The 24,105-nt window shown below is 44.2% G+C and overlaps 1 protein-coding gene across 2 annotated transcripts in view; it reads left to right on the top strand.

Annotated features, from left to right (window-relative positions):
- The window catches only part of Gria1 (glutamate ionotropic receptor AMPA type subunit 1), a 318,930-nt gene that overhangs the window by 183,597 nt on the left and 111,228 nt on the right, over nucleotides 1–24,105 (top strand). For both annotated transcript variants that reach the window (XM_034506141.2, XM_034506142.2), the window contains exons 5-7: nucleotides 3,093–3,146; nucleotides 19,758–19,919; nucleotides 23,124–23,291. In XM_034506141.2, coding sequence (XP_034362032.1) covers nucleotides 3,093–3,146; nucleotides 19,758–19,919; nucleotides 23,124–23,291 — 384 coding nt within the window. The remainder of the gene's footprint in view (nucleotides 1–3,092; nucleotides 3,147–19,757; nucleotides 19,920–23,123; nucleotides 23,292–24,105) is intronic.

Genomic DNA, 24,105 nt, shown 5'->3' with positions numbered 1-24,105 from the left:
GTAGCTACATATAAGTACAATCCAGCCACACCAAACACACCTTTGATTGTCACAGAGATGTAGACACTGTGCTTAGTCCAGCACTGTTCACAATATCCAAGGTGCCCACCACCAGATGAATGAGTGAAAGGAGTGGGCTGTATGCACCAAGCGGTTTCACTCAGACAGAAATAAAAATGAATGTTTTTTTCATTTGCAGAAATTGGGCAGCACTAGAGAGTATTCTATTAAGTGAGGTAAGGCAGGCTCAGAAAGCTAAGTGCTACAAGTTTCTCTCATAGGCAGAATACGGATTTTAAAACGTAAAAATGTATGACTTCAGAGGCTGGAGAGATGATTCAGTAGTTCAAGGGCACTTGCTGCTCTTCTGGTCTCCATGGTCACTGCACACGTGTGAAGCATATTTACAAATGTGGTCGCTCATACATAGTATAAAATAAACATAAATGTATATAAATTTACATTGATATGGAAGTAAATAAGCCTGAAATATCTATGCATATAGCAAAGAGGGTTATTTGGATAATTATCTTTGCCAGTATGTAAGACACTAAATGATATAATCCAGTCACTGGGGGCAGAATGAATTCGAGGTGAGAGTCACCTAGAAGTTCCCAGGGCCATTCATCACATGGCCCTGTTTTATCATCTCTGTGGTGTTTATGGCCTGCTGACGTCTTCTTCGTTCATCTATTTATACATTTACCATCTGGCTTCCTCCTGAAACTGCATCTCAGCTCAGCGAGGTCACTGGAACCTTGCCTTGCTATCAGAGCCATAGCCCGGCACATTATCCAGTGCTTAACATAAGTCTGTGGTCAGTGAGTGTTTGTTGAACTAGTCACAGAATGCTGCACATAGGGGTGAGGTGAGAAGGCTTCCAGAAAACATGCAGAGAGTTGGGGAGACCGTAGGGCCATTCTTGTATAGTCTATGGACAAAGAAAGTCCAAAGAATGTTCCCTGGTGATAAAGTCCGTGAGGTCACCGAGGGGAAGAACCCTACCTTCACAATACCCTTTTCAGTAAGTGACCTTGCAAGCATTTACCTGTGTCCTGTTTTCTGTGAGAAGCCTCCCATATCAAATAACTTATTTCATTCCCGGTCCACTGTGCACCAGCTTCATGCAGTTAGGGTTTAATAAGTATTTTTGAGATAAAATGCGTCAAAGTAATAAGTCAGCCATTGGATAGGACCCATGTGGAAGCCACCATCAGGTTGAGATGCATGTCCCTCTTTTAATTGGTCCAAAGTCATCTTCTATTGATTTTTCCTCTGCCTCCTTCTGCATTCCTATGTAGCAAAATTTTTCCGTGGCTACACTCCCTGAGTGTCATGGGCTCTGAAATATCTTTATTTGCTGTTTTGTGTTTATTGGAAGCTGAATGGGCTTTTGATAAAGGTATCTCCTTGTTGAAGAGATGGCATGCCATTTGACAAGAAAATGGAAAAATAATGAAGAGTTATTAATAAAACCATCACCTTGGTGGTTTCTGAGCTCCAATGTCTGGAATTTCAGTTTCACCACTATGCCAGCACGCGCATCGTATGAGCATGCATTTCATTATTCCCCACATAAAAAAAAAAAGTGAGCCGTTATGCACATACATCCAATTAAGGAGATGTCTGAGTGTGGATTTTAATAACCTTGAGAATTTATTCAGTTAGGCCAGGAGCTTGGGTGCCTCTCATATATTTCATGTCTCTTTGTAGCAGTGCACAGGGGAGAGGCATCAAGCAGGGTATACAAATCCAATCCGATGATTTACCAAAAAAAAAAAAAAAAAAAAAAAAGAAAGAAAGGAAGGAAGAAATAGATCAAGTTAATATCAGGCTCGCTGTGGCCAGAACCAAGGTGTGCGGCCTCAGCCATTCCTCCTGAGTGGTGTGTCAAGCAGTCCCAGCAAACCTGGGGATGCTCTCTCCACAAATATTTTCCCTGACTTCAAGATAATTTAGGACAGCCGGCATTTGCAGTGTGGTGGGGGGAGGGGCTGGGGATATGATTCCGGGGCTAAAGTGCTTACAGTACAAATTCGAGGAGCAGAGTCCTAATCTGGGACACCCACATAAATACTGGGTACCTGCTCGGCTCTAATCCCACTCTTCAGGAGGCAGAGAGGGGATCCCAGGGCAAGCTGGATACCCCATGCTTGCTGACTTGGCAAGCTCTTGCTTCAAGTGAGAGATACTGCCCCAATATATAAGATAGAAATAGCCAAGTAAGATACCCACCATCAACCTCTGGCCTCTACATGCATGTACACATATGTGTGCCCACACACATGCTTATGTGTATACTAACGCACACAAACAGAAATGCACAATCAAGCAATAAAACAAAAATTAAAAAGACAGGAAGCATCTGGGAAACCAAGCTGTTTCCATTAATAGTAACCTGGTGCCATGCAGAGAGAGTGTTTGGCATCAGAGACCCCTGTCTTTCAATTACCAGCAGACCACACAGGAGTCTGGGAAAATCACTTGCCCACTTCAGGCCAATTCCATCCAATACATTGAGGGATTAGAGAGAGTAATTCAGTCTTCCCTCCCAATGCTCATGTTAAATTATCTATTGATATCTGAGTACTAAACCACTTAGGGAGAAGACACACAGAATTTCAAAGGCAGAAAGCAGAGATGGTGTCTGCATGTGGTTTCATGCCCAGGGCCCGAGAGGCCCTGTCACACGCCACTGTGAATATCAGCCAATTCCACACAACGTAAGATTCCTAAGCCATGTGTGAGGAAAGCTTTGTGGGAAGAGTGCAGCGAGCACCCAGGCTCCTTCCTTGGGTCATGACAATCTCATCACCCCTAAAACTAGGCAATCGTGATTTCAGATCCTGTATTCACCTTTCTGTAGCTGCACCATTTGAAGGGGCTTGAGTTACTCTGCATGGCTCTTCCTCATCTCTCACAGGTGCTAACAGCATCACCATCGGTGCCTGGTATGGACGTTACGATTTTATGTGCTCAGGACAGAGAAGGCATGTTGTAAGTAGCTGGTGACCAGCAGCTGCTCTCGGCACTGCTTTTGTCACTATAGCCGTCGGTGTGACTGATGAGTACCCTCGCATTGTGTCTTTCAGATTGTGAAGCTGGAAAAGAACGGCATCGGGTACCACTACATCCTCGCCAATCTGGTGAGTAGAGCAGGACAAGCTGTCCAGTCCTGTGCTTCCCACACCCGAGCCCAAGCTTGCTTCACACCCACCTGATGTGAACCATGTGGGAGGAGGGGGCAATTCCCTGCGGCATCACTAAGGCTCAGAGACACCAAATGTAACTCTTTCCCCCTCCCTTCTGCTCTGGTTTCTTTTCTGTTGCTGGGGGGTGGGTCGGGGGAAACACTCTGTCAAAAAGTAATTTAAGGGACAAAGTCTGTTGTTTCAGCTTATAGTTACAGGTTCTCACCCATGAAATGGACTCACTTGTGTGTGCTCAGCTTAACTTCCCCACTTTTATTAAATTCGGGGACCCCTGATTAAGCAACAGTGCCACCCACAGTGGGCTGGGGCTTTGCATAGCAATCACTTGATTAAGAAAGAATCGCTCACAGACATGCCCAGAGGTCAAGCCAGTGCAGACTGTCTCTCACTCTGCCCATGAGCTTGGGAGCTAGCTGTCCTTGGGAGACAGCTTGCTGGAGGCTGGAGTGCAGGCCTTTATCCCTCATTCTAATACCCTCTTAACAGCTCTAGCTTTAGGAGTGAGGAAAGATCACCACATCTTGGAATGGACATTAAATGTCTGGATCCAACTGTTTTTGAACGTCATAGTTGTTTTACTACTCATGAGTTCAGACATTTAAATCATCATTATGTTAAAATTGACAAGTCTTTAACCAGGAACCATCTTAAAGTGTGTCCTGTGTTAATATCAATTTAGTGATGTTTTTATGGGTTTTTTCTCATTTTATATACAGTCTAGATAAGCCTGTGTCTTAAAAAATGTTTGCACTTCAGCACACCGTAGTTGTTTATCGGGTGCTATTATTCCGCATGCCACAACGATGGTTTGGTTTTTCAAATCCTTTACGTGCATATACTTTTTACATACACTGCATCTGTGTAAGCTTTTCCTGGCAATTGCCATTTCTGTCAAGTCTAGTTTTCCTGTGTCATGGTTCCCACTTTTATCTTTTATGTCATAAATGTTGTTTCTCCTAGCTCTTATTCTCCATAGTCAAAATTCTGGCTCTTATTCTGGCTCCATAGTCAAACGCCATATTCTTTTGTACTCAGACCCATATTTTAGAGACTTTCTTAAGATTAAATCCATAGACCACACAACACCACACACTAACTTACAGAGCTCAATTCTATGGTTCTTTGTATCTTTGTGGGGGTTACGAAGCCATCACACCTTCATTTTAAACACTTCATCACGCCCCCCAAGAAACCCATGCTTATCAATAGTCAATACATGACTCACTCTCCAAGCTCCTCCAGCCCGACACTGTCACTAATGTACCTTCTATCTTGGTGCATTCCTTTTGTATTGCCAGATAGTAGTCCATTATAGAGAGCCTGTTTTGCATATCCATTGCACAACTGGTGGACTTCTAAGTCATTATCACCTCAGGACTAGTATGAAAACATCTGTGAGATACACTTAGGCAGGGGACTGCTGGGTTGTGCACTAAAGTCTGTGCTTAACACTTTCCTAAACTCCACAGTTCTTTCCCAAAGTGACTGCAACCGCCATCAAACCTGAACCCATAACATACGGCTGTGAATCCACTTCCATTGGATGTTCACTCCTTGTTCCAAGTGTCTTCACTGCCCTTGTCTGTCTTCTTAACTTTTCCCGTTCTGTTCAGTTGTGATGTTTACCATGTTTTAATCTGTAAGAAAAATTTAAATGTTAAACTTACTGAGCTAAACATATAGCCACATTCAGTTTTAGTTGAGCTATCTTGTTCTGAGCAATGCAGGGAAGAGAGAAAGAAAGAAAGAAAGAAAGAAAGAAAGAAAGAAAGAAAGAAAGAAAGAGAGAGAGAGAGAGAGAGAGAGAGAGAGAGAGAGAGAGAGAGAGAGAGAGAGAATGGTTGGTATTTTATAGAATACTGTGCAAAAACGTCATTAGTTGAATTAAGGCACATGGTCTGTGTCGAAATGTGGGGTACAGACATGTGGCTAACCCTTACATTCTGCCCTGTCTGCTCTCCAGCCTTAGCTTATCCTGGCTTTCCCTCTTTCTACCCTCTAAACCTCCCTTGCCTTGGCTGCCCCATTGCTTCAAAGTCAGGATTGGAACTCAGAAGGGTTTAATGCAAAAGGTTAATTTAGATTCAGGTGTCAATGGCTAAATCCATCATCTTTTCAAGATATTTTATTGCATTTTAATGAATGGTGTTTGGAATCTTTATGTGGAAGCCAAGGATCTCAGCCATAAAAGACCATTTGCAAAAATAAAATTGTTCTTTAGAACTGAGGAAACCTATAATATCCCTCATATCCCGGATCCATGGTGCTGGATGGGACCATGGAAGTCAGTTCCACCAGAATCTCTGTTACTTGTAGGGAGACAGAATCATCAAGGGAGTATGGCTCAGCCAGTGTCATGCAGCAGCAAGGAGTGTAGGTAGGCTAGCACTGAAGGTTGGTGACAGCATCTACTGCTCCAGGACACTGGCTGCTTGGGAAGGCACAGAACCTGTGCAGATGCAGAAGCAATTACCTCTGTTCAAACCACAGAAATGACCCACTGGTCTCAGAGCCTTTGAAGGAAGAACTCACCACCAACCCTCAACTGTCACCAAGTGACCCCTTAGCCACAGCAGCCCCTTGGGATACCCTACCCTTCTGATCCACATTTTTCTTCTTCTGACCTAATGAATTCTCAGATCCTCACAACTGCCACTAATCGGCTGCAAATTACAAACACCAACCAGATACAAAAGACTGGCATGTTCCAATAGATTAGCTGATAATTGGACTTCAAATTCCTAATTAATTCAGTTTGAAAGATGGTGGAGAATGTGCTCAGTTTTCTCTCCCCTTCAGAGGAATATCACAATTTATAAGATGATAATTTTTAGAAATTCAGCCACATAATTAGCCTGCTGCTGCATGGAGCTGGCCCTCTTCTTCGGGGCACTGAAGCTAGGGGTGCAATTATAGATTAAGGAACAGAAACCCTTTGGAAAGAATAAGCATGCTTCACAGTCCTTTCCACTGGGTCAGAAGGTCTGGGTTTCAGAGCAAGCCCCAGAAATCTTTCCTCTGGTCACTTTGGAGAATGCTGCAGGATTCAAATCACAACCCATGGAAAACTGTCAGAGAGGGAAGGAAGGTGAAATAGATGGAGGGAAAGGCTTATGAAAAAAGAGTCCGAAGGAGCCAAATGCTGCTTTGTGCCCCAATGTCACTCTTGCTTGGCAAGCTTTCTGCTAGCCACCAAGCCTCAGACCTCAGTTTACTCATTTGTCAATTAGAAATAGTATCCCTCTGTCTTCTTATGGTTGTCATCAAGAAAGGACCAAATGTATTGCCTGATGACTCCGTGTCTTAAGAAGTCAAGTGTACCACCCTGGTGGGAATTATTTTTTAATTATTTCTTTTATATTTTGAGATTATAATTTAATTAAATCTTCCCCCTTCCCTTTTCCTCCCTCTAAATCCTCTCAGGTACCACTCCCTACTCTCTTTTATTAATAACATATATTCACAAATACACCCTGCTTGGTCTATACAATGTTACTCACAAGTATGTTTTCAGAGCTGATCATTGGGTAGTGGATAACCAATCGGTGTGCTGTCCTCCCACTCTCAGCCTTTCTTAGTTCTCTACATGGGGTTAAGGACTCCTGAGCTTTTCCCCATCCTTGTTAGTATGTCTACTGCTGTGATACTTGTTCAGCTCACGTTTGGGCTGCCATGTTGGTAAGACTTTATGGGTGTAGCTTCTGATATTCCTAGGAGACACAATCCCACAGCAAACTCCTTGTTTTTCTGACTCATATGAACTCCCTACTCTCTCTTCTACAATGATCACTGAGCCTTAAGTGCAGGAGTTTCGTTGTAGATGTATCCATTGGGACTGAGCTTCACAACCCTGCAATTTGGCTGGTGATTTTCTGTAGTGGTTCTCATCTGTTACAAACAGAAGCTTTTTAAATGATGGGTGAATATTACACTTATCTGTGGGTATAAGAACAAATATTTAGAATGTAGTTAATGGTGGCTGTAGCTTCTCAAAGATCTATGACTTCACTAAGCCTGGGTAGTTAGCTAGTTTTCCAGTACCAAGCATGATCTTCCTCTGTTAAGTGGACATTAAGTCCAATTAGAGAGCTGTTGGTTACCACCAAGGTATGTGTGCCACTAGTGCATGTTTAGGGTTATTGCGCCATGTTGGTTCTTGTTGTGGTTCATAGATATCATAGCCGGGTAGGACCAATGGTTGCTTCCTTCCTTTGGAAACCTGCATGGTGCTTCCTGGTACCATAAAAACTAGTCTTTAAGGAGTAGGCTTTCAAGTCAGCTCCAGCTCTGGGGCCTCTGAGCCCTGTGTCTGAAGTGCATTGTATCTTCAGCAATAGGGACTTACCATAGGTGAAGAATTTTTACTAAAAATTTTTTAGACTATTGTGTATGCACATATATCATTTATATGTGTATATGTGCACATGCATGCTTATACATCTATTCTTAATTTACATTATTAACAACTTAGATGAACATTAATGCAACAGTCCATCAAGTGAATTTGAACAATACAGACCTTAGAGTGTTATATCACTACACCTTCCTTTTCCCAAAGCCATTCTTTTGAGATATAATCCATGTTTTATACTATTTATCTGCTGAAAGTAAATAGTCCATGAATTCTTGATATGTTCACAGATTTGTACATTTCCACAATCAGTTTTTTAGAAATATAATACTTTCCTTAATTCTTTGAGAATATCATGCAGTTATGCAATATGTTTTGATCATATTTTCCCACTATTTCTCCTTCCTCCAGGCTCCCCCAGGCCCACCCCCACCTCTCCACCCCTCCCACATTTGTGTCCTCTCCTGTTTATTTTTTTAATAACCTACAGAGTCTAATTTCTGTAATATATATTCTGGAATAAGAGACTCTCCACTGGAGCATGATTGACCTACCAGGAGCCACACACAGACTTAAAAATACTGACTCTCCTTGTTCCAGACATCATCAGTTATTAACATTGCCTTGTCAATAGTTAGAGATATGAATTTGTAAGCCCCTCTCCTGTCCATGCTAGAATCTTGAAAGACCTGACTTTGTTCAGGTCTTCTTCAGGGAACATCTTCATGGGTACCTTGATCCTGTTGTGTCCCAAAGACTTTCACAGCAATCCTCCCAACCTCTGGTTCTTATTGTCTTTACACCTACACTTTCAAAACGGTCCCTGATCTTTGCAGGGAGGGGATATGATATCAATGTCCCACTTGTTCAAAAAACACTTGTCCTCTTCACCTTGGCTAGTTGGGAGTTTCTGTGGTAACCCCTGTTCACTGCACAAACCAACTTCCTTTCTGAGGTCTGTGATGTGCACTAACCAATGGGTAAAAGACAAATCTTTAGAGATCAGTCATTTAGCAAAGTGATAGTAATAGGTTCATCTATGAGGCTTATAAGCTCCCTAGCCTTGAGTCCTTGGTCAGATTTAGTTTCAGGCATGTGTCTCCTCCTGTCCACGATCAGTTTAGTGTGTCTTCATCGTATGACCGAGAGAGATCTCTAAGCATTGACTCGAATCTATCTTGCCCCGCCACACCCTGTCAAGACAACCACATCCCTGCTTTTTGCCTCTCTCTGCTTATCTCCTCCAAAAACACATTTTCACACTCTCCATCCAACTCTGACTTTATATCCTGATCCTCTTGCTGGGCCCTTGTAGCTGCTATTACAATGACCTCTTCAAATAAAAAAAAAAAAAACAAAGATAAGATGACTCCCCCAGGACTACCACATTTATGAAATGGAGGAGATAGGCTTCCCCACAGTCCACAGAAGCTCAGGATTCATGTTCTCACTACTGTAACCTGTGACACTTGGGCACAGAACAGTTGGGGAGACAGGTGTAGGAGCAGGTGCCTGTCAAGAAGGTGAAGTTCAATGACAGCAATAAATCCAGAATGCAAACTCAGCAGAGTGTCATTCAAACAACCCCTTCTAGTCTAATAGAAGCTGAGGAAGGGATGGTGGCCTCTGGTCACCCATTGGCTTTCTGAGGATCTTCAGGTCCAGGGCAGCCATCTATTTATACCCTGTGGCCACCACTAACTCCAGAGGCATTTAGATAAAGTTGGAAGTTTTGGACCATACAGAAGCTAGTTCATACCCCCAGGTGGTTTCCTCAGCCTGAGGAGAAACTGTTCTTCAGTCTCTTGCTCACCCACACTGAGAAATCTGTAGGGTCCTTCTGTAAACCCTAGCTCACCCACTCTCCTTCCCTCAGCACCATGTGGGTCACATTTGCTTCAGAAGCATCTGTTGAGGCAGGCAGGCGGAATAAGCATTGTTGAAAAGGATGGCTCTCCTATTGGACAGACCTGGGTTGGATTTCTGGCTTGTACTTATCAGCTGAGTGGCATTAGTCAAATCCCTTACACTCTCTGAGGTCCCGTTGCTTATATCTAAAAAGAAGTAAAAAATATTAGCTGCCTCCTCCAGTAATACTATGAGAATTAAACAAGATGATGATTAGGACGTGCTTAGAGTAACACATGACCCCAAATGGGCACTTAATAAGTGTCAGCAATTACCACTGTAATTACCATTATCAGTGTCATCATCATCATCATCATCATCATCATCATCATCATCATTACTAGCATTCCTATCTGCAGACGACATTGCATCTTTGAGGTCCCTCAGGCCTCTCCTACATCAAACTTCATCTCCCTGTTATATGCCACCATATCCCCAAGTACCTTCCACTTACCATAATTGAGATTAGGATCAATGCAGATCTGCATGATGCTGAAAAAAAAAAAATGAATTTCTTTGAAAAGTCACTGAGGAAAGGCAGGAAGGAGTGAAGCGTTGACGTGCTTCCTCACAAGCATCTGTACTCATGCCACACGGATTTACAAACAGCATTTTGTGTCTGATAAAATAAGCACAGAAGAGCTAGAGAATGGCTCAGGGATTAAAGCTATTCTGTGTTAGAACTCGAGTTCGTATCCACAGAAATTGGGTGAAACAGAAACAAAGGTGAGGGGACAATGTCTATAACAGTTTCACAGATCTACAGAAATCATCTGAGACATGAGACAGCAGAGGAGAGAAACTTGGAAACTTCAAGATATCCAGGCGATATCAAGATGAGGCACCACACACCAGCATGGGAGGAAAAAAAAGTGCCCTCTACTTGGTTTCAAGAACCTGAGAGAGCTGGGACTAAAGGTCCCTAAGAATTCTTGTCTTACCAGCCCCTGCAATAGGGACACTCCTGCTCAGAGAAGCCATCAGGAGTCTCCCCAAAGGATGGGCTAAAACTGCAACCTGGAGTCCCCAGTGTTATTTGATACATAGTTTTTTTCAGTAGGTCTCAAATTTACCATTTCTTTATATTTTCATCCATTTTACTCCATGCATTCAGTGGGTACCTTCTACATGAAGGCTTGTGAATGAATAAATCATCATTTTACAAAAATATGTTATTCTGGAAGTCCTACCTGGCTTTCTTTGCATAGGGATGTTGAGACTATACAGGAAGATATTGGTTGAGGTCCGCCAGTAATTCTAAACATAAGAAGTCACCCTATGCCAAGTGAGTTTAAAAGGGTGACCTCATTCTGAAGTTCATTAGGTCAAGAGTCAGCCACAACCCCAATCAGGGCAGAGGTAAGGTGATGGCATTCTCTGGAAGACAGCGCAATCTCAGACCATGTAGGGCACCTCCAAACCTTGCATTACCCACTGCTGAGGATTCTTGACCTACCACAAACTGTCAGCAGTTTATCCTACATCTCAGGACTGAAAAACATCGGCTGATCTTGAGTAACCTTTATATTATTCTGTCTATGGTGGCCATGTGCAGGATCAGCCTAATGTTGTGCAGATAGCCGAATATACAGCTCCCTCCCTTCCTGACTTCAAACAGGACTGGATAAGTCAATACTAGTGCTTTGTTCCAATGTGGGTGGCATGGCGATTAGCTGACTTTTGGACAGCTCCAACGTTCTGTTGACTTATTAGAGACCATATAAGCTTGTGTGTTACCAGAGATTATGTGGGATGAGGGAGCCTTAAAGGATTGGCTTGTTAAGGTGGCTTACATGGGAAAATGTGAAGATGTTTATGCAAAGACACGGATGTTTGAGGACACAATCAAGTCGTCAGCTGAAGAGTATTTCACAGGTTCCCTTTTATCAATATTCATCAGCACACACCTGTGTGATCATAGAATTGTAGGCAAAGCCAAAACACCCTCAGGAGAGAAGTCAGCTGGCCCCGAAGTCTTCACACTTTTGGAGTTGAAGCTCTACTTTTGAAGAGAATCTTGGGGAGAAGCCCTCCTGTGTAAAAGATTAAAAGCAAGACTGTCTTGGCAGGCATGAGAGTCAGAAGGTGGGCCTCTGTCTTCTGTTCCTTTCCCTAATGTAGCATGGCGATCTCTCACCAACACAGCATGGTGACCCAGCCTGTGTCTGGGACATATCTTGAAGCATTATTGATCTGACAGGTGTCTTTAATAAGGCAATTCCAAGTGCAAGTAAAGGTTAAGACAGATGCCCTGGGGCGGGGGGGGGGACAGCTCATGACCTTCAAAGACAAAGCAAGAAGTTATGTGATTATCCCTAAAGCTCCCTTTCTAGCACTTGTATCTCTGACCTGGTTCACAAACATACATAGAAAAGTCAATCAAAAGACCCCTTTAGTCCTTGAGACAAAGGCTGAGGCCAGGTGATAAAAGGAGTAACGCTTGCAAGGAAGTCAGGAACAGAGAGAGTTCTGTTTCTTCTCTTCTCTGCATGTTCTTAACATACTGCCTGTGGATGTTTGAATAGGTTTGCCTGCCCCCCTACCCCCAGACTCGTATGTATGAATGCTTGGCCCATGGGAGTGGCACAATTAGGAGATGTGGCCTTGTTGGAGAAAATGTGTCACTGTGGGGATGGGCTTTGAGGTTTCTATGCTCAAGCTCTGCCCAGTGTGGAAAGACAGCCTCCTCCTGGCAGCCTTAGGATCAAGATACAGAACCCTTGGCTCCTCCAGCATCATGTCTGCCTGCACACTGCCATGATTTCCACCATGGACTGAACCCCTGAACCTGTAAGCCAGCCCCAACTAAATGTTGTCCTTATAAATGTTGCCTTGGTCATGGTGTCTCTTCACATCAATAAAACCCTAACTAAGACACCACCCAGAACCAGGCACTGTTTGTGGACCCTGTGGGGCTGTGGTCTCTGCCTTTGAGGAGCTCAGAACCTCAGATAACAAATAAATACAGAAATAGAGGGCCCAGAAGCTAATGCTCCACTTGGCAGCATACATTAGAGGCACTGAAGTTAAGCATCCTGGTCTCTGAGAGACCTCCCTCATGTGAAGATAAAGCTTCCTGTCCCAACACAGACTCCTACACAGGACAGGAGAGGAATAAACAGGAAGGTGGGTGGCTGGAAGTCAAGATGGAGAGTCACCTTACCCTCTCCATCTCTCTCTAGCCACACTGGTTTGAAAGAAGCCAACCCACTAAGTTTTCTCATTCCCAGTTTGCAAGTGTTAATAGAAGGACCTGCTTCTTGATGTGCTTACAAGGTTTAAATATGATCATCTAAGCAATGGCCCCATGGGAATGCCTGCTACCTTGTTTGGTTCAGGCCGATTCATGTAAAGATGCAATGGCTGGTATTATCAATTTAACAAAAGTCAGTCTCCCCTGATATCTGACTGTTCATCTGTCTTGGCAGAGCCGTAGAGAACAAATTTCCCACCTCTTTCCCATGACAACCCTCCCAAGAGTCAAGCACATCCTTCGCCTACCCTCTCAGTCTTCCATTATGTTTCAAGCTAATCCTCTCTGCTCTTGCCAACCCTTCCTAATAGAAGGAGACTTCAAACCGTATAGTCCTGTGACTGCTCACCTCACAGAACTGTCATCTGAGATATTTCTCTGACAATTCTGGGGAAACTTGACATGCTCAACCTGTGCCATTCAGAGTATAAAGTACAAGTTTTTTGATTTAGTCTGATCTTACCTCCTCTTGATGTCAAGGGGCTGGGATGGAAGGGCCTTTCCCCAAGAGCTGGTGCTGGTTTAATAAGCCTTCATCTCGATGCTGAATCTGAGCATTTCAGAATGTCCCCTCTCCTTTCTGCTGGGTGTGATGCAAGCTCAGACAGGATGGTGAGGGCTGAACAGCAGGTGGGTGACCCTCTTTTAAGGATCTCAGCAAAAAGGAAACTGTGCTTTGAAGGCAAAGCCTGTCAGCCTGAAAGTGCTGTGCTGTGGGCTGGGGAGATGGCTTAGTTAGTAAAGTGTTTGCCTCACAAGCTTAAGAATCTGAGTTCAATCCCCAGAATTTACACTAAAAAGCCAGGTAGCCTTGTGACTTGAGTCACAAAACCTGCTACACTCCCAGCCTGGTCCTCCACCAAGGGCTGTCCCTTAGGCCTTGGGCATGGACGAAGGGTAGCAGGATCATTTACAGGCTCCAGATAAATCAACACTTAAGATATATCTGCACAGAAGTCAGAGACGGTTGTGTCCAGGAGAAATCTAACAGTTATGCTTACAGGCCACTGTTAAAGGCTGCTCCAGCCAGACAACATTTTTTCTGGGATGCTAACTGTCCCCTGTTATGGGAGGAGCTTTGGTCCTCTTTGACTGCTGTAATGGATCCATCCTCCTAAATCTAAGGTCCCGTGTTCCCCATGAGCTGGCAGTGTTATTGTTGGTAAGGAAGTCAAATTGTGTGGTTAGGGAGTTCACAGAGGTTCTGAACCAAGTTGAAGCAGAAACCAGGTTGAATCCTTTCGGTGGCTTATGCAAATGAGCTACTGGACCTACTTTCCAGTTGTCTCTCAGACCACACGCAGGATTAAGCTGGATGACATATACAAAATGTTAAACTGAATGTCCGGCTTGGGAGGAGAACTAGGAAAGACTTAAAATATGCCCCAGGATAACTCTTGACTGCTTGCTTAATTTTTATTTCTCTACAGCAGTAACCCCACAATCTCGAAAAGGTGGTTTAGATAAAGTTAGATTACGAACACATACCACCATCATTTTATTAGTCTTATGAGCTGTGCTTTGGAACTATGCTGAGGTCTACTGCTGAGAGATGGCAGAGTAGGCTGAGCTCTGAGATCCTCAAATGCTACTACCTCCCCAGCACCCCATCCTGTGACTTCACTGACCCCTTCTCCCAGGAACTACAATGACATCCAACCAGAGAGCACATTAGCTTTATTCAAGGTCTGTTGTTGTTTTCTAATGGCATTTAAAGGGTAAAAGTTTATGACAGAAGTATCTAAAATATAACAAGCAAAAACCTGCATTTTCTTTCTTTCTCCACCCCTGGTCCTGGGGCCCAAACCAATCTCAAGCTTCTTAGAAATATGAAGTTGCGCCTTCCCCATATTCCGTTATTCAGGCTATTTCTCCCACATGTCTACACAACACGCCTGCACCTCTTTGTCTTACCTCATTAACCCATCACCATCTATGGCTCCCATTAACTATGCAATGGAACATTTCAAATCACCCCTCAAACTTACCCTGCCTCTCCTTAATGACTAGGGTTATGCTATTTTTGTTTAATTCTTCTGATAATTATCTTCATGATTTTAATATATTTAACCCTGAGTCTTGACTTGTTGGCATTAACATTTTGTCAAAATCAGGATCTCCTGTTCCCTTCCTGGATCTGTGGATTGACAGTCCTTCAGGGAAGCTATTCTACAAGCACCCTCATGTACACCAGGTAGTCCCTGTGTCCCTCAGATTATGAAGCGTCCTTAAGCCTGCACTTCCTTAGCCATGCCCTCTGCCCCTGGATAAAAATAAGAGGCAGAACATTCTTCCCATGTTGCTTGTTCATTAATCATGCATGGGGCAGCCACTGTGATACAGAGAGAGAGATTGAAAAAGCACACAGAAGCAGGGCAACCTGACTGCCCCAGGAGTACCTTCTTCCCAGAGTCCCTCACGGCCCAGGCGGCAGTAGACCTCTATACAGCCAAGGCTGGTCTTTAATTCTTCATCCTCCTTCCTCTACCTTCTAAAAGGTGGGATTACAGGTATGTGTCACCAAGCCACTTTAGATATTAGTCACTCTTCAAAGAGAGGCACCTGGTGACAGGTCTCAGGGGACAGTTAATTCTGTAGAAGTGTAGAAGGCCTAACTTTGGGTGACAAGTACTTGAGAAAGCAAACACCTGTAACCTTTGTAATTCTTTTTCAACAACAATGGTGTTTAGAACAATGGAATCAGCAGTTAGGGATACATTATCAAATATACAGCGTGGCTTGAAGAAAATCATGACAGTAAAGTTTAATAGCTGAAACTTTTAAAGAGCCGTAATTAACAACATGGCATCCTTAAACACATTAGATAACGGTATAAATAAGATAGATAAAGAAAATGCACAACTTACCAAATAGTACCCTCATGGGTTTTAAATAAAATAGAAAAGGAAATTGGAAAATGATTTAATTAAGCCTATTTAGTAGACGTTCTGGGGAAAGAGAGTTGGATCTCCCAATTTCCTAACAGGCAAAGAGCAAATGCCTTTATTTCCCTTCTCAATCAAGACCACATTTCTCTATTGACCAAGTCTATGCTCTTACATTGTGGAGAAATCAAGCCTAGTAACTATGAGTCTCTTTTGTGATTAGGACATCCTAGGGGTCAGTGTTCTCATTCCCAGCATGCAATCTTGCATTGGAGGGGAGACGGCAGCTCTTGAATGTACATTGACTCCCAAGTGGCTTCCTGGTTTTGGTTCTTGTGGTGACTGTCACAAAGTGAAGTGTGTATCTGTTCTCTTTCTGGGTTGTGAGTGTGGGTTTGGAGAGTCCCATCAACTTGATTATGTGTGACCCAGGATTGGCTCTACTAACATTGTCATCAGGCTTGCTGGTGACAAAGCTGAGCTGCGCTTCTGTTTGAACAAATCACCATTCCACTTGGCCTTCATTATGCTGGGGAGGGAAAGTCAGTGGGGATGCCTGGGAACTTGTTACAGATTGCAAGTGACAGGATCTGACCGTGAGAGATAATTTCCATTTCATTCTCTCAATCGCTATTTTGCGAACAAGATGTTCTTTTTAAAAGTCTCTGAAGAGTAGGGAAAAATCTCCCAACTGTGTGCTGGCTTTTAACCAGTGGCAAGAGGGATGTACTCTTACATGGTATACTGCCACCAAATGCCTTTAAGAACAGCTGGCTGGTACCACTGCACAAGTTACCTCTGTGTCACTCTGAACTGTGGCGTTGGTACAAGGTAATCTCAACTGATTAAAATCACTCACTGGCAGCTGTTGCCTGCTGGTCATGATTCCCCTGGCTAATTGGCACACCTGCTTGAGGGACAGTCTCTAGCTTTATTCATTCTCAAGGCAAGAAAGGATTGAGCATCTGGGCTGGGCACGTATGGAGATGCTAGGTGCTAGGACCCATCAGTTAACCAGACAGAAATTGAAACTGTTCCCACCTTCAGTAGTTGGCATGTTAATGGGAAGAGAGAGGACAAAAAGAACAATAAGGAAAGATGCTCTCAGTGGTGACAGGTGCTCCACAAATGCAGTAGTCATGACATTAGAATGAGCCAGACTGAGTGTTGGAAGAAACCCAACTGGGGTTCTCCCACAAACAGGGCCCGAAGCAAGGCTTCAGGAAGAAGCAATCGCTAGGTGCCAATCTCAGAAACACAGTAGGGACACACAGTAATGAAGGGAGGCAAATTCTCAGGAAGTCCCACCTCTCACTTCAGCTCTGGATGTCAACATGGAATAGTCCACCACCTTAGGCACCAGCAGAAGATACTGGGCTGGCATCTACTAACTCCACAGCTGTCACTGGTGTAGCAATGTCCCTGGGCATGTGAGCCCAACATGCCTGGCCTCCTCTGCATGCAGGCGGAGTGGCAGGTATTTGCGGTTACTGCATAACATGGAATAGCAGTGTGTAATGGGGAGTGGAAATAAAGAGGGCGAACAGTGTCTGCTGCAGGGCAGGAACTGGTGCTTCAGATGAGGGGACAGGAGTGAGTTCTCTGGAGAGATGCTATGCTAGCTAGGATCCTGACCATGGAAAAGGGTCAAGAATAGAAATGGCATCCCTAAAGAGGAAGCAAGAACAAAGGCTGAGTGAGACTGAACTGACACTGAACTGGTCTACAAAATAGAGTTCAAAGGAGTCATGGACTGTCAGAGGCGCTGGTGGGAACAGGCGGCCTTGGAATCATTCAGTCCATCCTTTCAGAAGTTGTTATGGATAAGCCCTTGGGTCCTGAGGTAGAGCCAGGTCCAGAGCATGGACCTCCACTGGCAGCTGTAGGTTTCCCTGTTGCAGGCACACTTCCCCAACTCTTTCTTCTAGTCTATTTCTGTATGTCAGTGGTCACTTTCCCTAAGCCACGGAGCCAAACACGCATGTGATTTTTACAATCCCTGCTCAACATCCTGTAGCACAGTACTAATTATAATGGATAAAATAAATAAAGAAATAAGTTAATGCAAGCTGTGTGTGACCCAGCTTGAACCCCTGTCTGACCTCATCTCCTACCAGAAATCTTTCTCACTATGCCTTGCAGTCACATCAGCTTCTTTGTTGTTTCTAGAGCATTCCAAGCAGCCTCCTACCCCTAGGCCTTTGCTCAGTGTGCCCCATCTATGTATCCCATAACTCACACACGGGACTCTACTTCTGCCAATGAGACCCCACAGACAGTCATCTGGACTATCTCTCTCCCCAACCACAAACCCACCTTACCTCTCTTCATAGAAGCATAGCTACTACAGAGCACACACAGCTACACGGCATTGTGTGGTATGTTTTCTTGTCTACAGTCTGATTTCCCCTACTAGAATGTAAGATCCACAAGGGAGGGAGCTTATCCACTCTATGTTCTCAAAATTGTGTGTTTGGTGATGAGTTTTTGGGGGGAGAAAGGAGTGAATTGTTTAGCAGGAGATCTTAGCTCTGGCCCCTTCCCTGTCGCTAACTCAGTGAGCAGCTTGCGGGCACTGACCTTCCCTTTCTGTCTTAGTTTCTGAGTGTGGCAAACAGACAAGTAAGCTGCACCTTATAAAGGAGTGAAACGAGGCCACAGACATAAAAGTACTGTTCATTGTTGAATTTATTATATAAATACAAGGCTTTATTTTAAGTTCAAGGCATCCTGACTTTGAGTGAGTTTTGCTGAATTGGAAAAAAAATTCCATTTACAATCAAGAAACGTTCATGGATGTCAGAGGTGGCCAGGCCCCCTCCAGGAGAACAGGTCCAGTTCACTGTACATGAAAGAGCACAGTGAGAGGTGAAGGCCCCCATCAGAAGCCAGCCCCTTTCACAGACTTGCTGGTGACCTTGGGAAACTACCAGGCACTTGTTCCCAGCACACTTCAGATGTCTCCTCTCTCCAAAGGTGAAGCAGGGTGGTGACCAAGGACAACCTTCCTTCAAGATGTTCCCTTTTCTTCTTATATTTTTTCATCTTAAGGATCTGGAGGAGAGGAGAAGTGGGAGAGAGGGACTGGGAAGAAAGGAGGGAGGAGAAACTTCCATCAAGGTATAGTATATGAGAGAATAAAGAGAGACAGACAGACAGACAGACAATCTGAACCAGAGATAATGCAGAAGAAAAGGAATTTGTCACACTAGCCTAGAACCAAAGTTCAATCCCCAGAACCTATGTAGATGTGAACGAAGAGAAAGATAATCTCCACACAGTTGTTTCTCTCTCTCTCTCTCTCTCTCTCTCTCTCTCTCTCTCTCTCTCTCTCTCTCTCACACACACACACACACACACACACACACACACACACACACACGCAAGGGCACATGCAGTCAAGCACATACATTCTGCACATATTTTCCAGACACAACAGGGCAGGTGCACATATGAACTCACAGTGATTGTGACTGCATACACAACCCCTACACAAGTTTAAGCCAGACAAAACCTAGTGTGAAGACGGGAGGAAGGCACGAATTCCTAACCTAGCCAAGAAGTTATTGGCAATTAATAGTTGCTGGGGTAATCTGCGTCCTTGAAGAAAATGATACCTGGTAGGTTGATCATGCTTCAGAAACTGGCACCACACCCAAGTATATGCATAGTACAAAGCGAACACAGTCAGTTAAAACATAAAAAGGAGGACACAAAGTTACGTGAGTAGGGAAGAGTTGATCCAGAAGGAACTGCAGGAGGGGTCAGTATGATCAAAATAAACTCAAAATAAACTGTATGGAGTTCTAAAATAATACTAACAATTTTTTTAATCCCAACCATTTATTGATTGTGAGTCTGGTGACATGGTGCCTATTTCATCCTTTCCCCAACCTCCAGGCTCCATTATATAAACAAAGTAACAAATGAACAAAGTAACTTGGTCCAAGGTAGTGTAAGCTGGCCCTCTTACATCCCAGATTTGCCATCTTGGCCGCTATTCCAACTTTGTGTAAGAAAATCTGTAAGTCTATATTGAGTCTGCTCTGCCCTGTGGAGCAGGAGAAAAAGCCTCATGAATCTGCACTGTGGTGACAGAGACCTGCCCAGGCAACATGTTTTGACTCTCCCCTTTGCTTCCTCCACAGGGCTTCATGGACATTGACTTAAATAAGTTCAAAGAGAGCGGAGCCAACGTGACAGGTTTTCAGCTGGTGAACTACACAGACACGATCCCAGCCAGAATCATGCAACAATGGAAGACAAGTGATGCCCGAGATCACACCAGGGTAGACTGGAAGAGGCCAAAGGTGTGAAAATGGATACCCCACCCCCTTTTTCTTCCTTAACCATCTCCTGAACGGCAGAGCGCATTAGCCTTTAGAAAGGAAATGGGTCTTCTAATAAGCAAGACAACATCAGCATGAGAGTCAGGCATCCCACTGTGACAGAGGTTGGGGGCCCAGGGCTTTTACCATTGATTCACATTCACCAAAGGTTCCCAAAGTCTTACTCCATTATGCTTAGCACTTGACATCTGCTTTGTACAAGAAGGACACATGGACTTCAGCCATGATGGCAGCATTCCAACCAGCATCTGCTAGCTGGTTTTTGTCAGTGGGACAAAATATCAGAACAAATCAACTCTAGGAAGAAAGATCTATTCATGGTTTCACCTTGTGGCCAGCTCGCTCCATTGCTTTTCAGGCTGTGGCAAGGCAAGAACCAACGGAGGGAAACTGTTCTTTTCAAGGCATCCAGGAACTGGGGATTCCAGAAGGGTCCAGGGATAAGCTCCATTCTGCAAAAGCACATACTCAGTGACCCTCTTTCTCCAGGGAAACCTCTGATTTCCACCACTTCTCAATGATGCCGTTGCGTTATGAGTTCATTGGTGGGTTAATAGCTTGACTACATCAACTGGTTATGTCAGTGTCCTTATGATAGAGTTGCCTTTCCAAAGCTCATCTCTGGGGATCATGCCTTCTAGGCTCAAACCATAACACAGCAGGATAGGAAAAGGGCAAGCACAGCTGCTGTTCATAAGAACTCTTTTCCTGAGACTGAGAGATCTCAGTTAGTAAAGTGCTCACTGCACATGGCTGAATTCCCAATACCCATGTGAAATGCCAGGTGTGGGAGCACACACATGTAACCCCAGCACTGGGAAGGCAGGGGAATAAGGATCCCTGGAGCTTGCTGGTGAGCCAATCTTGCCCAGTTGTTGAGCTCCAGGTTCACTGAGGAGCCCTGTCTCAAAATTAAAGTGAAAAAAAGATGGAAGAGGATTCCTAATATTGACCTCTAACCTCAACACACAAACATAACACAAGCACACATACATGAACACCTACACACACACACACACACACACACACGCACGCACGCACGCACGCACGCACAAGAGAGAGAGAGAGAGAGAGAGAGAGAGAGAGAGAGAGAGAAGAGAAGAGAAGAGAAGAGGAGAGGAGAGAGAAGAGAGAGAATCCTCTGTAGTCACTAGCAGATCTTTCACCTATCCACCATTAGCCCCATGTGAGAAAACTGCCTTTAGCTGCTTGCAAGGGAACCCAGAAAATGCAGTTTCTATTCTAAGTAGGGCCACCATCTTTCTTTTCTCTCCAGTGGCACTAACGATGGAAATTAATACCTCATGTATGCTGAGCAAGAACCACAGCTCCCACCCTTTTGTCACCATCTTACCCAGAACAACAACAACAACAATAACAACAACAACAAAATGTCCCTCTCTTTGTAGACAGAGCCTCTGCAAGTAGAGGATAGAGGTGACACTTGCTCCCCCACATCTGTATCCCCAGAAGACCATCAGAGAAACCTGTCAGGAGATTCGTAGCTGCTCTCCTCCTGTCTCTTCAGTCAGCTCCTCACAGCTCAATCCCACAACCAAACCCTGTTTTGTTTGACAGTTGATAATGTTTGTGGATGTGGAGAGCAGGCTATTGTCCTTTCCGGGTCAGATGACATAGCATGGCAGTGGCTACATGTAACATTGTGTTGAGAAGGATTTTGAGGCCAAGTCTGGTGGCCTCAGACTTGGGACCCCTGGTGAATCTTTGGCCCATGTTTCTAGGCTGCTCAGTCTATTTGGGAATTGCAGGCTATATACCCGAGGCACTTTTCATCCCACCAGTGATCAAACTGCCTTAACTCTCTTCAAGACTAGTTGCAGTATCTGATTAAACCAAAGGGCTTTAAAACAGAGACTGACTCTGATGGAAGCTAACAAATTAGTTTATGACTGCCCAAGCAATTTCCAAGTGTAATGTATTTTTTTCTGAGAAAATCAAAACAGGCTTTAAAAAAAAAAAGTGTTTTCTTGTAATGGCAGGGCTTAAACTGTGGACACAGAAGGAATAGAAGTTCAATGTCATCCTGGGCTACACAGAACATTCCAAGCTAGCCTGTCTCAAAAATATAAATTAGAAGGGACTGAGGGTGTAACTTGGGATCCAAATCAGATCCTTATGCAGGCACTTTAATGGCCAAGTCCCTACAGAGAATATTAGACATGGCAGCAGCGTGTGCCTGTAATCCAGCCTTGAGGAATCAGAGACAGGAGGATCCATGAGGTTCACTGGCCACTCGCTCTAGCCAGTTTGTGAGCTCCAAGTTCAATCAAAGTCTGTCTCAAAATTAAGGAAAAGAGCAATTGAAGATCCCCACCCTACACACACACACACACACACACACATATATGGGGGTGGGATACGTACACACAGAGGAGGAGAATACACACACACACAAACACACCACACACACACAAACACCACACACACACACACACACACACACACACACACACACACAGAGGAACACAAATAACAAACCAGGAAATCAACTAAGAACTGGAAAAATAAACCCGTCCTAAAGCTGTGTCATATGACCTTAAGATAACATACTAGATAGAAAGACCAGTTTTGTCTCATTCATATCTTACCCACTCTTTGACCAAGCGAGAAAAACCCTTAAGCATTATCATTAATCTACAAGACGGAATGTTTATAGAATATGCGCTTTACCATGAAGTAAGCTGCACACAGAGATAATTAAGAGCTTGCTCATCCTGGAATATTATTTCCTTTACTCTTAAAAGAGGTGGTAGAGCAGGCAGTTTTCCTTGGCTCCCAGTTGTTGCCTCTCTTACAGAGGAAGCCAACTGATTTTCCATGCATTTGGCCTGTGGAGATGTTATATTTCACCTATGTATTTCTTCCCAATTAAATCAACATTTTTCAAATCACACAAACTTTAAATTGCTGGCATGTCTTTAAAGGTCACAGCTGGCCATGCTGAACTCACTGCTCTGGAGAGCTGATTTGCTGGACTGCTGAGCACACCTGTGAGAGGGATGGAACACGTGTCTTCAAAAGCTCCCAGCCCTGGCCCACCACCTACCTCACTCAGCAGGAAGCTCATTCCCCCAGTGGACAGCGTCCCACCCCACCTCTATGTCAGCTCTCTATGACACCTGCCTATCTGCCTTCCTTCCTCAGTATACATCCGCTCTTACCTATGATGGCGTGAAGGTGATGGCTGAGGCCTTCCAGAGCCTGCGGAGGCAGAGGATTGACATATCCCGCCGGGGGAATGCTGGGGACTGTCTGGCTAACCCAGCTGTGCCCTGGGGCCAAGGGATCGACATCCAGAGAGCCCTGCAGCAGGTAAGGCTGGTGGCACCTTCCTACTACACTCTTGGGGAGCCAAATAGGGAAAATCAGCATCCAGTTCAAGCAATATGCATCATTCTAAAATGAAGCATATGCCTAGAGTTTCGAGTGACCGCTATATTGTTTGTCAAATGTATGGAATCCAAGTCAAACATGGGATAAAACAGACAAGAGAAAATGTGATGCCATTCCTTGTAGTACCAAGGCTGTATTCTCAGCTTAGTGATTTATACCGGAAAAAAAAAGAAAGCCATTGATTCCCATGCATAGCAAGGGGATTTGACATACAGGTGCAGGGATGCGGCCAGGGAGGTAGATGATAAGGTAAAATACTTATCACAAGAATATGAGGACCAGAGTTTGGATCTCCAGCACCCACATGAACGGTGGCAATGTGATTGCCTGCCTATAATTCCAGCATGCAGAAGGCAGAGGTGGGATCTCCACATGGGACTAGCTAGCAAGACTAGCTGAACTCATGAGTTCTGCGTTCATGTGAGAGGCTTTGCATCAGTATCAAAGATAGAGAGTAACAGAGGAAGAGATCAAGCCTCTGGCTTCTACACATAAATATACTAATATGCATATGTGCCCACTCACAGATCTGTACACACACACACACAGACACACACACACACACACACAGTCCAAAAACAAACTAAAAGAGAAAAGAAATGCTCAAGTTGACACTGAGCTGTGTGCAGCAGACCCTGGACTTGTCTCCTTCATTCATTTCTTATTCGTACACATTTCATGGCTCTGTTGCTCATCCTTCTGACATGACTTCTTTCTGTCTCAGCACCGCAGT

The sequence above is a fragment of the Arvicanthis niloticus genome, chromosome 6 (genome assembly GCF_011762505.2).
Source record: "Arvicanthis niloticus isolate mArvNil1 chromosome 6, mArvNil1.pat.X, whole genome shotgun sequence".
Lineage (NCBI taxonomy): Eukaryota > Metazoa > Chordata > Mammalia > Rodentia > Muridae > Arvicanthis > Arvicanthis niloticus.
The sequence above is the reverse complement of the archived record's forward strand: the minus strand, read 5'-3'. Positions and strand labels throughout refer to the sequence as shown.